This window comes from Grampus griseus (assembly GCF_964374135.1).
Source record: "Grampus griseus genome assembly, chromosome: 1".
Classification (NCBI taxonomy): domain Eukaryota; kingdom Metazoa; phylum Chordata; class Mammalia; order Artiodactyla; family Delphinidae; genus Grampus; species Grampus griseus.
The window spans coordinates 26,111,393-26,129,493 of record NC_139017.1 but is presented as its reverse complement, the minus strand read 5'-3'; the positions used below and the strand labels follow the sequence as shown (position 1 = coordinate 26,129,493).

The following is an 18,101-nucleotide window of genomic DNA, read 5'->3' as shown; positions in this document are numbered from 1 at the left end:
CTACTCTTCGTTGCAGTGCACAGGCTTCTCATTGCTGTGGCTTCTCTTGTTGCGGAGCATGGGCTCTAGGCTCATGGGCTTCAGTAGTTGTGGCTCGCGGACTCTAGAGCGCAGGCTCAGTAATTGTGGCACACGGACTTAGTTGCTCTGTAGCATGTGGGATCTTCCCAGACCAGGGATCGAACCCGTGTCCCCTGTATTGGCAGGCAGATTCTTAACCACTGCGCCACCAGGGAAGCCCAGAGATAAGCCATTTTTTACCTTGAGCTTCTGCTGAGAGACATTAAGCTTCTTTCGGAACACTATTGATTGATTGAAAGGGTCTGTGACACCCTCAGACTCTTTAGAGGTTGTTTTGCTAGTTCGAATGGTGCCCTGAGGTCAAATATTTGATCATTCTGAGGTCTTAACAAAGGATTTTACAGCCACATAGTTTGTTTTATGTTTAGACTGTGTTTTCCTGGCAGTGCTCCAAATTTGATCTTTGCCCAGAAGCCATTTCTTATCTTCAGGGGTGGAGGGGAGAGTGGGAGGGAGGGAGAGAGGGAGAGGGAGAGTGGGAGAGAAAGAGAGAGAAAAAAGAGAAAGAGAGAGAGAGAGAGAGACAGAGGGAGGGAGAGAGAGACTACAATAAAAGCCTAATAATGGAAGTGACATACTGTTATTTCTGCCATGTTCTATTGGTTACACAATCAACGCTGGTATAATGTGAAAGGGGACTATACATATGAGTGAAAATCAGGAGGCAGGAATCATTGGGAGCCATCTGGAGGTTGTTTACCATGTTCCTACCTTTAAGAATTTCATAGTGTAGTGAGTGTTTATTAGTGCCTACAGGTTCTAAGCACTGTGTTAGATAGCCACATGTTCATTTGGTATTTACAGTCCTGAAAGGAACTGCTACCCCCTATTAAAGCTTAAAGAGATCAAGTAAGTTGTTCAAGAACTCAATAGAGAACATAGATTTTGAACCTAAGTTTGGGAAAAAAACTTGGGAGCCTAGGCTTTAGATAAAAGAGTAGATAAATAGCCCATAGGATTATTGTCTTTCTATTTAAATATGAATTTTCTTCAGTATACTTATGTTCAGCAGTTGATATTTGACTTTTGTTTCATATGTGGACATCTCTGATCAATTATCCTTTTTTGTATTCCCTTCTCTATATAGCTCTGACCTTATTCTTCTGACTTCTTCTCACCACGTTCCATGGAGTCCTTTGAAGCCTCAGACTTACTCCTTTTTTTTCTGCCTTTTTACTTTTATTATTATTTTTTATTGGAGTATAGTTGTTCCACAGTGTTGTATCAGTTTCTGCTGTACAGTGAAGTGAATCAGCTATATGGATAAATACATTCCCTCCCATTTGGACCTCCCTCTCACCCCCCTCCATCCTACCCATCTAGGTCATCACAGAGCACCAAGCTGAGCTCCCTATGCTATACAGCAGGCTTTTTGGAGCCTCAGACTTATTCTAAAGTAAATAAACATCTTTCACATCTCTTACTTAAATTAACCCTGGCTTTTTTTTTTTTCTGGAATACCACTTCTTTTGGGGCCATCTTGAGTAAGGGCTGTTCATTCCCCTGTGTCTTTTTGTCTTCAAGTAGTAAGTTGAATCAGCCCACTTCCAGTTCCAATTATTCTCATTTATTGTTGTATAAAAATTCTTCTTCCTTTGAAATTTGTTCCACCTTATTCATCTTCTTTCTTTGCCACTGTCATTTATCAATTTCCCTCTAGTTTACTCTTTGTTGATCAAAGCCTTTGGCACTCTTTATCAGTTTTCTCTCCATTCCAAATTCTACCATCATTCTGGATAACTTCTGTGCCAAGGTTCATTCATCTAACACACTAGTTTCATAATTTCTTGTTATTTTCAACTTCAGTGACCTTCTACCCTTTTCAACACCCTATTTTCATGGCTAAACCCTGTGAGACACTTTGAAATCTTTACTGTTTCATTATATTGGCCAGCTACAATCTCCTAGATTTCCAGTGGTGTTCTGCTTCCTTACATATAAAATACCTGCTGTTGAATCTTATCAAGACCTCTAGTTTTCTTGATTCTTCTCTCCCCTTCCCTCCTCTCAGTTTATTAATCAAACAAAACTGATTCTGGCTAATGTAAGTAGAAAAGGAATTTATTAGAAGATAGTAAAGAGTTCACAAAATCAACAGGAAAGCTGGGAAACCAGCTTGGATAAAAGGGCAAGGACCAAGGAGCCTATACCACAGCTAAAGTCATGCTGTGAGGACAATCTGGTTAATGTGCCACTGCCCCGGACCACTGGTACTAAATTCTTGCTGTTATTGCTTCTGCCATTCCCATAAACAATTTAAAAATTATCTCTACATTTTTGTATTACTTCCTTAAGATTCAAAAATCCTGCACAAGAACATCTGATTGGCTGAGCCTATATCACGTGCCTGTTCCTTTGTCACCAGAAGACTAGGAGAGGGAAGATCTATCCTTTTTGACATACTTAGTGAGAGAGAGAACATTGTATTCTGCTAATACCATATACAAAGGGATTCTTTCCAAGCAGGAAGAATTTTTGCATTCCGGGTGTGAAAAAAAATGAAGAAGAGGAAATGGAGAGGAAGAAGGGAGAAAAACAGATGGAGAAGGGGGAAGGGGAACGAGGAGGAGGAAAAGGAGGAGATGGCAGCATCCACAACGTCTGCTTTAGCCTAATACTGGCTTGGGGATTGGGGAAGTCTGCATTTAAGCCATCTGATCCAACTTCAGCCTCTTTATTCTCAGTAGATGATCTTGCTTGTATTTAAAAAATGGTAGCCATCAGACCTGAACTCTCTTAACTTGTTGCCTCTACCTATAAACACACTTTCATCAGCACTCTCCTTTCCCACCTTCCTTTAGTTATCCTAATAGAAGAGCTGTTCCTACTCTTGTTCAAGGCTAATTTTCTCATTTGTATTCATGATCTCATCATGAATGAGGTACTCCAGGACCTTCCTTCATTAATTAAGCCTTCCTCCCCTTTAGTTAAGATTATTTATTAATACCTCTTTTATACCAGACATTGTTGAATGCCAGAAGATATAAAGATGAATTTGATATAGCTTTGAAAGACTTAGTATTTAGTGGGGGAAAGACAGGCACAAACAGTTGATTGCAGTGCAATGATTTAATCACAATTGTTTGTGTAGTTTGTTTACTACTAATTTTCTATTAGAGTATGAGCATGTTTGTTTTGTTCTACACTGTGTCTTCAGCATCTAGTACATAGTAGGACTCAATGAATGAAGAGAAGGAAGTAAGTACAGGATGCCATGGAATCACTGAGGATGTGTTCTTGGCTCAACATAGAGAATGAAGGAAGGAAGATTTGGGGTGTGTCATAGAGGCTTGGTGGAGGAGATTGCAGGAGCAGCATATTAAAGGTCTAGAAGTCAGCAGAAAAGAAAATGAGGGCAGAGTACCAGGCAGAGAGAGGAGTATGAACAAAGGTAGGAAATGGGGAGTAAGTAGATGGTTTGAGCACTTAGGTGTTAAACAGAATTATTAACAGTTAACATCTATTACATGCATACTTAGCATATGCTTACATACATATTCTAAGTATTTACAGTATTCTGTGGATAGAGTATTACTTCCATTTTATTTTTAAAATAAAATTTTATTTATTTATTTATGGCTGCGTTGGGTCTTTGTTGCTGCGTTGGGTCTTTGTTGCTGCATGTGGGCTTCCTCTAGTTGCAGCAGGAGGGAGCTACTCTTCGTTGCAGTGCGCAGGCTTCTTACTGCGGTGGCTTATCTTGTTGCAGAGCACGGGCTGTAGGCACACTGGCTTAAGTAGTTGTGGCGCACAGGCTTAGTTGCTCCGCGGCATGTGGGATCTTTCCAGACCAGGGCTCAAACCCGTGTCCCCTGCATTGGCAGGCAGCTTCTTAATCAGTGCGCCACCAGGAAGTCCCTACTTCCATTTTAGAAAAGAAAAATATCTTCTGTCCTTAGGGACACTAAATAAGTTACCCAAGGGCATTTAGCCAATAAAGAGTAGAGCAAGGCTTTGTTTTGGGGTCTTTCTGGATGCAAAGTCTGATGTCCTTTATAATTACCATGTTATATTAACCAAACTTGGCTGCTCATCAGAATCCCTTCCGGTACTTTGTAAAAATACGGATTCCTGGCCCTACCCAGGATACTGAATCAGAATTTCCAGGCCAGAGCTTATAGCTACATATTTGCAGTAAGCTTTTAGGTGTATGTTCTCATATAATTGGCATGGTACTGGTTTTCTCACCCTTGAGAATCACTGCATATGACGTTAAGAGCAAGACAGGAATAGCTCACTAGATCAGACAGATTTTCCTATGTATTGCTAAGGATCTTTGACTTTATCTTGTAGGCGATGGGGAGATTCTGAAGGGTCTTAAGCTGGAAGTGTTGTAATCAGATATGCAAATTATGCACACCACCACTTTAACCATATGAAGGATGAAGTTGAAAGTACGAGATTGCAGGCAATAAGAACCTATATGTTCAGATTTCTGTCTTTACTGGTTTCTTCCTTTTTTGCCCACAAGCATTCTCAAATCTCTAAATATTTTCTTCTCTTAGTCCTGCCAACCTTTCAGTTGTGTGTGTTTCCTCTTTATCCTTGCTAAAATTGTAAAAGAAACAGCTATACTTAATGCCAGCTTTCAATCAGTTTAAGAAATATCACTTCTCATTTTCTCCATTTACTGCCTCACCCTTAACAATCCAGCTTTCACCCCATTACCCTATGTCTTCTCCAAGGTCATCTTTTATTCAGTATTCATTGAATGTTATTTGGAAGTATGATCCTTTCTCAGATTTGATTTGAAAAAAATATCTGGGATCTAAGAAAGGGATCTAAAGGAGTAGAGAGGGAGGAGACCTTCAAGATGACAGAAGAGTAAGACGTGGAGATCACCTTCCTCCCCACAAATACATCAGAAATACATCTACATGTGGAACAACTCCTACAGAACACCTACTGAATGCTGGCAGAAGACCTCAGACCAACCAAAAGGCAAGAAACTCCCCATTTACCTGGGTAGGGCAAAAGAAAAAAGAAAAAACAGAGACAAAAGAATAGGGATGGGACCTGCACCTCTGGGAGGGAGCTATGGAGGAAAAGTTTCCACACACTAGGAAGCCCCTTTGTGGGCAGAGACTGCGGGTGGCAGATGGCAGGAGCTTCGGAGCGATGGAGGAGAGTGCAGCAACAGGGGTGCAGAGGGCAAAGTGGAGAGATTCCTGCACAGAGGATCGGTGCTGACCAGCACTCACCAGTCCAAGAGGCTAGTCTGCTCATCCGCTGGGGCAGGTGGGGGCTGGGTGCTTCGGAGGTCAGATCCCAGGGAGGGGACTGGGGTTGGCTGTGTGAGCACAGCCTGAATGGGGGCTAGTGCACCACAGCTAGCCAGGAGGGAGTCCGGGAAAAAGTCTGGAACTGCCTAAGAGGCAGGAGACAATTATTTCGGGGTGCGCGATGAGAGGGGATTCAGAGCACCGCCTAAACGAGCTCCAGAGACGGGCGTGAGCTGCGGCTATCAGCGCGGACCCCAGAGACCAGCATGAGACGCTAAGGCTGCTGCTGCAGCCACCAAGCAGCCTTTGTGCAAGCACACGTCACTATCCACACCTCCCCTCCTGGGAACCTGTGCAGCCTGCCACTGCCAGGGTCCTGTGATCCAGGGACAACTTCGCCGGGAGAATACACGGTGTGCCTCAGGCTGTTGCAATGTAACGCTGGCCTCTGCCACCGCAGACTTGCCCCACTTTCTGTACCCCTCCCTCCCCCGCGGCCGGAGTGAACCAGAGCCCCCTAATCAGCTGCTCCTTTAACCCCGTCCTGTTTGGGCGGGAACAGACACCCTCAGATGACCTACAAGCAGAGGCGGGGACAAATCCAATGCTGAACTCCAGGAGCTGTGCAAACAAAGAAGAGAAAGGGAGATCTCTCCCAACAGCCTCAGGAGCAGCAGATTAAATCTCCACAGTCAACTTGATGTACCCTGCAACTGTGGAATACCTGAATAGACAATGAATCACCCCAGAATTGAGACGGTGGACTTTGGGAGCAACTGTAGACTTGGGGTTTGCTTTCTGCATGTAATTGGTTCCTGGTTTTATGTTTATCTTAGTTTAGTATTTAGAGTTTATTATCATGGTCAGATTTGTTTATTGATTTGGTTGCTCTCTTCCTTTTATATATATATATATTTTTTTTTTTTCCTTTTTCTCTTTTTGTGAGTGTGTATGTGTATGCTTCTTTGTGTGATTTTGTCTGTACAGCTTTGCTTTTACCATTTGTCTTAGGGTTCTGACTGTCTGTTTTTTTGGTTTTTTTAAGTATAGTTTTTTTTTTCTTTTCTTTTTTTGGTACACGGGCCTCTCACTGTCGTGGTCTCTCCCGTTACGGAGCACAGGCTCCAGACGCGCAGGCTCAGTGTCCATGGCTCACGGGCCCAGCCACTCCGCGGCATGTGGGCTCTTCCCAGACTGGGGCATGAACCCGTGTCCCCTGCATCGGCAGGCGGACTCTCAACCACTGCGCCACTAGAGAAGCCCTTAAGTATAGTTTTTAGTGCTTGTTATCATTGGTGGATTTGTTTTTTGGTTTGGTTGCTGTCTTCCTTCTTTCTTTTTTTTAATTTTTCTATTATTAATACTTTAAAAAAATTTTATTTTAATAACTTTATTTTATTTTATTTTCTCCCTCCCTCCCTCCCTCCCTCCCTCCCTCCCTTGCTTCCTTTCTCCCTTTTCTTCTGAGCCGTGTGGCTGACAGGGTCTTGGTGTTCAGGCCAGGTGTCAGGCCTGTGCCTCTGAGGTGAGAGAGCCAAGTTCAGGACATTGGTCCACCAGAGACCTCTTGGCTCCACATAATATCCAATGGCAAAACCTTTCCCAGAGATCTCCATCTCAACGCTAAGACCCAGCTCCACTCAACGACCAGCAAGCTACAGTGCTGGACACCCTATGCCAAACAACTAGCAAGACAGGAACACAACCCCACCCATTAGCAGAGAGGCTGCCTAAAATCATAATAAAGTCACAGACACCCCAAAGCACACCACTGGATGTAGTCCTGCCCACCAGAAAGACAAGATCCAGCCTCATCCATCAGAACACAGGAACTAGTCCCCTCCACCACGAAGCCTATACAACCCACAAAAACCAACCTTAGCTCCTGGGGGCAGACACCAAAAAACGAAGGGAACTATGAACCTGCAGCCTGTGTAAAGGAGACCCCAAACACAGTAAGTTAAGCAAAATGAGAAGACAGAGAAACACACAGCAGATGAAGGAGCAAGGTAAAAACCCACTAGACCAAACAATGAAGAGGAAATAGGCAGTCTACCTGAAGCAGAATTCAGAGTAATGACAGTGAAGATGATCCAAAATCTTGGAAATAGAATGGAGAAAATACAAGAAACGTTTAACAAGGACCTAGAAGAACTAAAGAGCAAACAAACAATGATGAACAACACAAAAAAGGAAATGAAAAATTCTCTAAAAGGAATCAATAGCAGAATAACTGAGGTAGAAGAATGGATAAGTGATCTGGAAGATAAAATAGTAGAAATAACCTCAGAGCAGAATAAAGAAAAAAAGAATGAAAAGAACTGAGGACAATCTTAGAAACTTCTGGGACAACATTAAATGCACCAACATTCGAATTATACTGGTCCCAGAAGAAGAAAAGAAAAAGAAAGGGACTGAGAAAATATTTGAAGAGATTATGGTTGAAAACTTCCCTAATATGGGAAAGGAAATAGTTAATCAAGTCCAGAAAGTGCAGAGTCCCATACGGGATAAATCCAAGGAGAAACAAGCCAAAACACATATTAATCGAACTATCAAAACTTAAACATGAAGAAAAAATATTAAAAGCAGCAAGGGAAAAACAACAAATAACATACAAGGGAATCCCCATAAGGTTAGCAGCTGATCGTTCAGCAGAAACTCTGCAAGCCAGAAGGGAGTGGCAGGACATATTTAAAGTGATGAAAGGGAAAAACCTACAACCAAGATTACTCTACCCAGCTAGGATCTAATTCAGATTCGACAGAGAAATTAAAACTTTTACAGACAAGCAAAAGCTAAGAGAATTCAGCACCACAAAACCAGTTTTACAACAAATGCTAAAGGAACTTCTCTAGGCAGGAAACACAAGAGAAGGAAAAGACCTACAATAACAAACCCCAAACAATTAAGAAAATGGTAATAGGAACATACATATCGATAATTACCTTAAATGTAAATGGATTAAATGCTCCCACCAAAAGACAGCGACTGGCTGAATGGATACAAAAACAAGACCTGTATATATGCTATCTACAGGAGACCCACTTCAGACCTAGGGACACATACAGACTGAAAGTGAGGGGATGGAAAAAGATATTCCATGCAAATGGAAATCAAAAGAAAGCTGGAGTAGCAATTCTCATATCAGACAAAATAGACTTTAAAATAAAGACTGTTACAGGAGGCAAAGAAGGACACTACATAATGATCAAGGGATCAATTGAAGAAGAAGATACAACAATTGTAAATATTTATGCACCCAACATAGGAGCACCTGAATACATAAGGCAAATGCTAACAGCCATAAAAGGGGAAATCGACAGTAACACAATCATAGTAGGTGACTTTAACATCTTGCTTTCACCAATGGACAGATAATCCAAAATGAAAATAAATAAGGAAACACAAGCTTTAAATGATACATTAAACAAGATGGACTTAATTGATATTTATAGGACATTCCATCCAAAAACGACAGAATACACTTTATTCTCAAGTGCCCATGGAACATTCCCCAGGATAGATCATATCTTGGGTCACAAATGAAGCCTTGGTAAGTTTAAAAAAATTGATATCATATCAAGTATCTTTTCTGACCACAATGCTATGAGACTAGATATCAATTACAGGAAAAAATCTGTAAAAAATACAAACACATGGAGGCTATATGCCTCCATGGCAATATACTACTTAATATACTACTTAATAACCAAGAGATCACTGAAGAAATCAAAGAGGAAAACAAAAAATACATAGAATCAAATGACGGTGAAAACATGATGACCCAAAACCTATGGGATGCAGCAAAAGCAGTTCTAAGAGGGAAGTCTATAACAATATACTCCTACCTCAAGAAACAAGAAACATCTCAAATAAACAACCTAACCTTACACCTAAAGCAATTAGAGAAAGAAGAACAAACAAAAAACAAAATTAGCAGAAGGAAAGAAATCATAAAGATCAGATCAGAAATAAATGAAATAGAAATGAAGGAAACGATAGCAAAGATCAGTAATACTAAAAGCTGGTTCTTTGAGAGGATAAAAAAATTGATAAACCATTAAGCAAACTCATCAAGAAAAAAAGGGAGAAGACTCGAATCAACAGAATTAGAAATGAAAAAGGAGAAGTAACAACTGACACTGCATAAAAGAAAGGATCATGAGAGATTACTACAAGCAACTATATACCAATAAAATGGACAACCTGGAAGAAATGGACAAATTCTTAGAAAAGCACAACATTCCAAGACTGAACCAGGAAGAAATAGAAAATATGAACAGACCAATCACAAGCACTGAAATTGAGACTGTGATTAAAAATCTTCCAACAAACAAAAGCCCAGGACCAGATGGCTTCACAGGCGAATTGTCAAACATTTAGAGAAGAGCTAACACCTGTCCTTCTCAAACTCTTCCAAAATATAGCAGAGGGAGGAACACTCCCAAACTCATTCTGCAAGGCCACCATCATCATGATATCAAAACCAGACAAAGATGTCATAAAGAAAGAAAACTACAGGCCAATATCACTGATGAACATAAATGCAAAAATCCTCAACAAAATACTAGCACACAGAATCCAACAGCATATTAAAGGGATCATACACTATAATCAAGTGGGGTTTATCCCAGGAATGCAAGGATTCTTCAGTATACTCAAACGAATCAATGTGATAAACCATATTAACAAATTGAAGGAGAAAAACCGTATGATCATCTCAACAGATGCAGAAAAAGCTTTCAACAAAATTCAACAGCCATTTATGATAAAAAATCCTTCAGAAAGTAGGCATAGAAGAAACTTATCTCAACATAATAAAGACCATATATGACAAACCCACAGCCAACTTCATTCTCAGTGGTGAAAAACTGAAACCATTTCCTCTAAGATCAGAAACAAGACAAGGTTGCCCACTCTCACCACTGTTATTCAACATAGTTTTGGAAGTTTTAACCACAGCAATCAGAGAAGAAAAAGTAATAAAATGAATCCAAATCGGAAAAGAAGTAAAGCTGTCACTGTTTGCAGATGACATGATACTATACATAGAGATTCCTAAAGATGCTACCAGAAAACCACCAGAGCTAATCAATGAATTTGATAAAGTAGCAGGAACAAAATTAATGCACAGAAATGTCTTGCATTCCTATACAAAAATGATGAAAAATCTGAAAGAGAAATTAAGGAAACACTTCCACTTACCATTGCAACAAAAAGAATAAAATACCTAGGAATAAACCTACCTAAGGAGACAAAAGACCTGTATGCAGAAAACTATAAGACACTGATGAAAGAAATTAAAGATGATACAAACAGATGGAGAGATATACCATGTTCTTGGATTGGAAGAATTAACATTGTGAAAATGACTATACTACCCAAAGCAATCTACAGATTAAATGCAATCCCTATGAAACTACCAATGGCATTTTTCACAGAACTAGAACAAAAAATTTCACCATTTGTATGGAAACACAAAAGGCCCAGAATAGCCAAAGCAGTCTTGAGATAAAAAATGGAGCTGGAGGAATCAGGCTCCCAGTCTTCAGACTATACTACAGAGCTACAGTAATCAAGGCAGTAAGGTACCCGCATAAAAGCAGAAATATTGATCAGTGGAACAGGATAGAAAGCCCAGAGATCAACCCATGCACATAGGGTCACCTTATTTTTGATAAAGGTGGCAAGAATATACAACAGAGAAAAGACAGCCTCTTCATTAAGTGGTGCTGGGAAAACTGGACAGCTGCATGTAGAAGAATGAAATTACAACACTCCCTAACACCATACACAGAAATAAGCTCAAAATGGATTAAAGACCTAAATGTAAGGCCAGACACTATCAAACTCTTAGAGGAAAACATAGGCAGAACACTCTATGACATAAATCACAGCAAGATCCTTTTTGACCCACCTCCTAGAGAAATGGAAATAAAAATAAACAGTGGGACCTAATGAAACTGCAAAGCTTTGGCACAGCAAAGGAAACCATAAACAAGAGGAAAAGACAACCCTCAGAATGGGAGAAAATATTTGCAAATGAAGCAACTGACAAAGGATTAATCTCCAAAATTTACAAGCAGCTCATGCAGCTCAATATCAAAAAAACAAACAACCCAATCCAAAAATGGGCAGAAGACCTAAATAGACATTTTCTAAAGAAGATATACAGATTGCCAACAAACACATGAAAGGATCCTCAACATCAGTAATCATTAGAGAAATGCAAATCAAAACTACAATGAGGTGTCACACCAGTCAGAATGGTCATCATCAAAAAATCTACCAACAATAAACACTGGAGAGGGTGTGGAGAAAAGGAAACCCTCTTGCACTGTTGTTGGTAATGTAAATTGATACAGCCACTATGGAGAACAGTATGGAGGTTCCTAAAAAACTGAAGCTAAAACTACCATACGACCCAGCAATCCCACTAGTGGGCATATATCCTGAGAAAACCAAAAGAGTCATGTACCACAATGTTCATTGCAGCCCTACTTACAACAGCCAGGACATGGAAGCAGCCTACGTTTCCATGGACAGATGAATGGGTAACGAAGATGTGCCACATATATACAATGGAATGTTACTCAGCAATAAAAGGAAACGTAATTGAGTTATTTGTAGTGAGATGGATGGACCGAGAGTTTGTCATACAGAGTGAAGTAAGTCAGAAAGAGAAAAACAAATACCGTATGCTAACACATATATATGGAATCTAAAAAAATAAAAAAGGTTCTGAAGAATGTAGGGGCAGGACAGAAGTAAAGACACAGACATAGAGAATGGACTTGAGGACATGGGGAGGGGGAAGGGTAAGCTGAGAGGAAGTGAGAGAGTGGCATGGACTTATATATACTACCAGATGTAAAATAGATAGCGAGAAGCAGCCACATAGCACAGGCAGATCAGCTTGGTGCTTTGTGACCACCTAGAGGGGTGGGATAGGGAGGGTGGGAAGGAGACGCAAGAGGGAGGGGATATGGGGATATATGTATATGTATAGCTGATTCACTTTGTTATAAAGCAGAAACTAACACACCATTGTAAAGCGATTATACTCCAATAAAGATGTTAAAAAAATAGGCTGTAAAACTGGTCACAGTTGGAACAGTTATCTTCAGTAGGAAACAAAAACTTAGGACCCCTACGTCCTATTTCATTGTGCCATATATTAACGTAAAATTATACAATTTGTTGTCTTTTTTTTACACCTCTTACAAGCATTATAAAACTTACACATAAAAAATTTCAAAGATTCAAAGCTTCCTATTATGCAGAATTACAGATATATCAATCTTAAATGCCAACTCTTGTATATGATAATATTTATTTGTAACCTAAGCAAGTTTTTAAAAGCAATGAGAAGAAGAGTAATGTAGCTAAAAGAATAGAATCTTTGAAGCCATACAGACTTAGGCTTGAATCTTTAATTTCTCATTTACTAGATATTTGTCCTCAAGTCACTTATTTAACTTTTTTAAGCCTCAGTAACATCATCGTTTACATAAGGATATTAATGCCTAATTCAGATGATTTTTGTGGGAAATAATTATAGCAGCTCACACCTACGAAGCACTCTCATGTGCCAGAGTTTCTATATACATTGTTCCCTTTAATCCTCACAGCAGTGTTGCAAGGTAGTTGTCGTCATCGTCATCTTGATCATCACCATCGCCCCCACTTTATATATGAGGAAACTGAGCCTTAGGGAAATCTGGTACTTTGCTGTAGCTAGTATGACCTTGTGGATTCAAGCCAGTTCTCTCTGATTCCAAAGCTCTAGCTTTTAGATAAAATCATGTATATAAAACCCTTGGATCTGATATATACTACATGTATAAAATTTGTTCAAACCTATTCTCCATACCCATCCTGCAAATGAAGCTAAAATGTTCCATATTTCACATTTTAGGATACAAAGTAAAGGCAATCCCCAAGTTACAAATTCCCAATGTAACAGAATAAAAATAGCTTATGTTTTCGAGTGCTTACTATGTACCCAGCACTTTACATAAAGCATTTAATGCCCATGGTGGCTCTATGGAATAGGTAACTCTCATTAGCTCTATTGTACAGATTGAGGACTAGGGCACAGAGAGGTTAAGCAACTTGTGCAAGGTTACATACTACCTTGGCAAAGATGGGATCTGAGTAGTGCGTCCAGAGTGTATGGACTACATTATTTATAAATATGAATACAGTGCCTAGTATATAAGGGATGTCCAACCAATATTTGTTGAGTAAATGAATAAACTAATGAATGAAACAAACATGGGCTCTCCTTTACCCTTTTCACTCTAAGCCTCCAGTTAGTAACTAACTTATTCTGGAAGCACCATCTGAAATTATCTGAACTGCTGTTTCTTTCCCATCATCTTCTTCATTCTTTCAAGAATTATATAATCGCTGTATTTAAGTTCTCAAATGTGGCTAAATATGGTGGTGTATATCTGTAGTCACAGGTGATTAGGAGAGAAAGGCTAGAAGCTTGTCTGAGCTATAGAATGCAATGCTTATTGGGTATTTGCATTAAGTTTAGCATCTATGTGGTTATTCTTTTTTTTTTAATCATTTAATCATTCATATAACAACTTTTATTGAGCACTAAGTATCCACTATGTGTCTGCTTTGTACTATGGCCTGGGGTTATAAACGTGATGAGAACAGATGAAGCCTCTGACTCTACTGAATTTACAGTCTAATGGGGGTCAGCGTCCGGGGCGGCGGGGGCGGCGGGGAGGAACAGTCAAACAATTACAAAGTTTTGGGGAAACATAGGGTGCAGTGAGGATACATTCATCATCTATTCTCTGGATCACTGTATGAATCTTCTAACCATTTATTTGCTTCCAGTTGAGTTTTCCTTCTAGCAGCAAGAGTGATCTTCCTTGATTATAAATCTAGTCTGATACTCCGTACTTTATAAATCCTAACTTGATACCTATTGCCCTTAGAATAAAATCCAACTTCCTTTAGTACGTCTTAGTAAAAACGACCCTTAATAATGTCGAGTTTGTCCCCACCTTGCAATCTCTCTTCTAGTTACATCCAATTATAAGGAAGTAAAGGAGCAAAAACTTGAACTTTTCCTTATGCTTTTTAGTTTCTTTTCTGAAACTGTAGTACAATTTTGTTTCTTGTTACTTTGAATTACTTTTTAAGGAAGAGAAAAATAATTGACCAAAGTTAACATAAAGGATATGATTTTTTGTTGTTGTTCTCTGAGGCATTTTATTTGCATGTATGTATTACATCCCTAGAAAAAGAATCCAAGGATTTTCCCTCCTGTGTGTTTTCGTCTTGCTTCTTCATGGTCCATGATGCCAGCTGAGGTTGTCAGTACACTGAAACCAAACTGACGGGATGGGAGCAGGTTATTCTGCCATTTTTCTAGATCTTTGAGTTGCACATCAAACCTGGGGCTGATCACACTTAGCCTGCCTGTGAGGTTCACAACAATTTTCCCAGCCCTGTGATCATCGATGATTTCAAATTCGCCAATGTAACCATGCTTCATCATCACAGTTAGGAACCTGACGATGACTTTGGAGCATGACCTAATAAGAACCTGTTGTTTGCCTCTCTTTTCGGCATTGTCAATACTCTTGAGAGCATCAGTCAGGACATTCATACGCACCATTATGGCGGCATGGAAAGATGGTGGGAAGAGCAAGGATATGATTTTTAAAAGCACTGTTAATTAGTATTAAGAATTCATGGGAAATGGAGGGTACACAACAATTGAAAAAAGTATTCCTGTTTGTTGACACTCTTAAAAATACTGCTAAGCTGCTTATTTTATCAAAATAGATAAACCTTCCATCAGTATACAATATATTTAAAAATACATAAGATACTCTGACATATATTACAGTTGTTCTGTTATAAAAATGTTCTTGTTAACTAGTATTTCTGATATTATTTCATCATCTGACCATCTTGTAAAACTGCTTATTTCCACATATGGTCATTCCATATTTTGCTAAATGGGCACTCTATAAAAAGTAACATTTTTTAGAACACCTGCTGAACCTGACATTTCTGTGAAATTAAATATATTCTTGCTAATATTTTCCCCAAGCTTCACAAAATTGCATATACCTCACTGAAAAGTTACATATTATATTTTAGCTTTATTTAATTTTTGAGATAACGTTTATGATATTGAATAGATGTAACCATGAATTAAATAGACAGAATTACTTGGATTATCAACCAAGCTTTTTTTTTTTTTTTTTTTTTTTCCTGGCTGTGCCACACAGGGGATCTTAGTTCTCAACCAGGGATCAGACCTGGGCCACGACAGTGAAAGTGCCAAGTGCTAACCACTGGACTGCCAGGGAATTCCCAAGCATTTTTTGACATATGTTAAAGTTATAGTTTAAACATATTCCATAGCAAGAGATTTGTTATTTCCAGAGCACATTTATGAATTATGACTTTACTTTTCTATTGATATGACTAATAAAGAGTTAAGTTTAAATGAGACTTTGTGCCTTATGAAGGAGGACTGTGTATGGATCTTTTTTTTGTTTCTTTTTTAAGACCTACATAAACACATTTTTCATTAATGGTAGCCTTGGTCAATGCAATGCTTCTTAAAAACAAAACCAAAAATAAGTGATTAGTCGACAGTAGAGAGCAATAAACCCTGATCCATGGCAACATAAACACATTTCAGAGGAAATTTTCCCATTAGTTGAAAGGGCTGCATGACTTCTAAATTTTCTTTCCATTCTACGTTCTGAGGTTTTTAATTGATTTTTTTTTCTCTAATGACCTAAATATGTCATCAGCCAAACACTTCATGGAAGTTTCTCAAAAATTTGCCTAAAATTTTAATCTGGTGTGTTAATAACTAATGAACACATGATGGGCCAACTTAAGTTAAATTAGTACCAACTTACAATAATGTTACATATACACAAATTTTAGAGAGAAGTACTTTGATTACCAAGATATTTTTAAAAATTCGTGATAACACACTTGATCACATTACATTTAATTTTAATAAACTTATAGGTAAAAAAATCTATTCCTTAAAACAATCATTTCCTTAAGTACCTCATTTGTTATATTCTAATAATCCTAAAGATTTTTTCCTGATAAAAGTTATTTTTCCATAAAATATTTTAAAATCAGAGACATTATTTCCATTGTTGTTTTGAAATACTGATTTGAACAATGTAAGTTGCCAAATATTTTTGGCAAACATTCACATCCATTGTTGCAAAGACACATTGTTGTACTTTCATTTAATTTGAATAGTTTAAATATATTTTTTCTGACAACAGTAAAACTTTTTAAAGCTTCCATTAGGCTGTTAACATGAAAATAGTTTAATAGCTTTCTGACTTGTTACCATGGTATTTTAGCCCTTTATGATGAGGCCAGATCTTATATTTTGGCAGTAATATACATAGTCTGGCTTTTTTATTTTCAAGATGAAGAATCTAAATAAATAAAAGAAGTCAGGGATACTTAAAAAAAAAAGATCACTAGTCAGAAAAGGGCAAGAAAGGGAAAGTGATGCTTTCATTTCAGCTTGTTGGTTGGCTTAACTACCTGGAACCTTGGATAATAGTATTCAGAAGGAGTATTAGAATTGTTAAACCCATTTTAGTCTCTAAAATATGTATGCCCTTTAATTTTATAACCAAAAAGACATTTAAATTAGAATGAAGTGTATTATTTACTGTGGTGTCTACTCTATTTAAGATCTGTTTTTCTTACTTGTTTTGAAATACCATAGGTGCTATTTTCTTCTTGGGCTCTGGGCTTACTCTTTCAGGTAGCATTGTCAGCTACCAATATGACTGTTGGAGTCTGTCAGAGTAATTGTATTAAAAAAAGCCAGCCTTGCCTTATTTTAATCTATTTAAATAATAGACTATTTGAAGGTTTTAAATAAATTGTTTTCCTCCGTAAGACTTCATTCATGTTAGCCTCATCAGTTTGAAGAGTCTTGATCCTGTGATACAATATTTTGAAGCAGAAACTTCTTTAAGCCCAGATTCAACCACAACAATTAGTATCTAATACATATATAGCCCTTAATATGGATCAGGCATTAATCTAAATTCTTTACACATTTTAATGAATGGAATCATTAACCAAACTTATGAAGATGATGCTATTATTTTTTTTATCGTGGCAAAAATATATGTAACATGAAATTTTTCACAGCCATTTTTAAGTGTACATACAGTTCAGTGACATTAAGTACATTCACATTGCTGTGCAGCCATCATGACTGGCCATCCCCAGAACTTTTTCGTCATACCGAACAGAAACTTTTATCCATTAGACAATATCTCCCCATCTCCAATGCCCACCCCCCAATCCCTCCCGTAATCCTCCCCGCCCCCGCAACCACCGTTTTACTTTTTGTCTCTTAGACAAGAAGAAGTAGACAATCTGAATGGGCCTATATCTATTAAAGAAATTGAATCAATAATTAATAACCTCCCAAAACAGAAAGCACTAGGCCCAGATGGGTTCACTGGTGAATTCTACCAAACATTTAAGGAAGAAATTATACCACTTCTGTATAATCTCTTTCAGAGAATAGAAACAGAGGGAATACTTCTCAACTCATTCTATGAGGTCAGCATTACGCTAATACCAAAACCAGATAAAGACATCATAAGGGAAGAAAACTACAGACCAATATCTCTCATGGACATAGATGGGAAAATCCTCAACAAAATATTAACAAATCAAATCCAACAATATATAAAAAGAATTATACACCACAACCAAGTGGGATTTATCCCAGGTATGCAAGGC

General features: G+C 38.4%; 2 protein-coding genes across 3 annotated transcripts in view; one reads left to right on the top strand and one right to left on the bottom strand.

Annotated features, from left to right (window-relative positions):
- Positions 1–18,101, top strand: part of DRC8 (dynein regulatory complex subunit 8) — a 140,949-nt gene that overhangs the window by 44,363 nt on the left and 78,485 nt on the right. The window lies entirely within an intron of this gene.
- On the bottom strand, positions 14,538–14,976 carry LOC309832891 (small ribosomal subunit protein uS8-like). Its single transcript, XM_082670925.1, has one exon. The coding sequence runs from the start codon at positions 14,950–14,952 to the stop codon at positions 14,569–14,571; it is 384 nt and encodes a 127-aa protein (XP_082527051.1). The 5' UTR covers positions 14,953–14,976; the 3' UTR covers positions 14,538–14,568.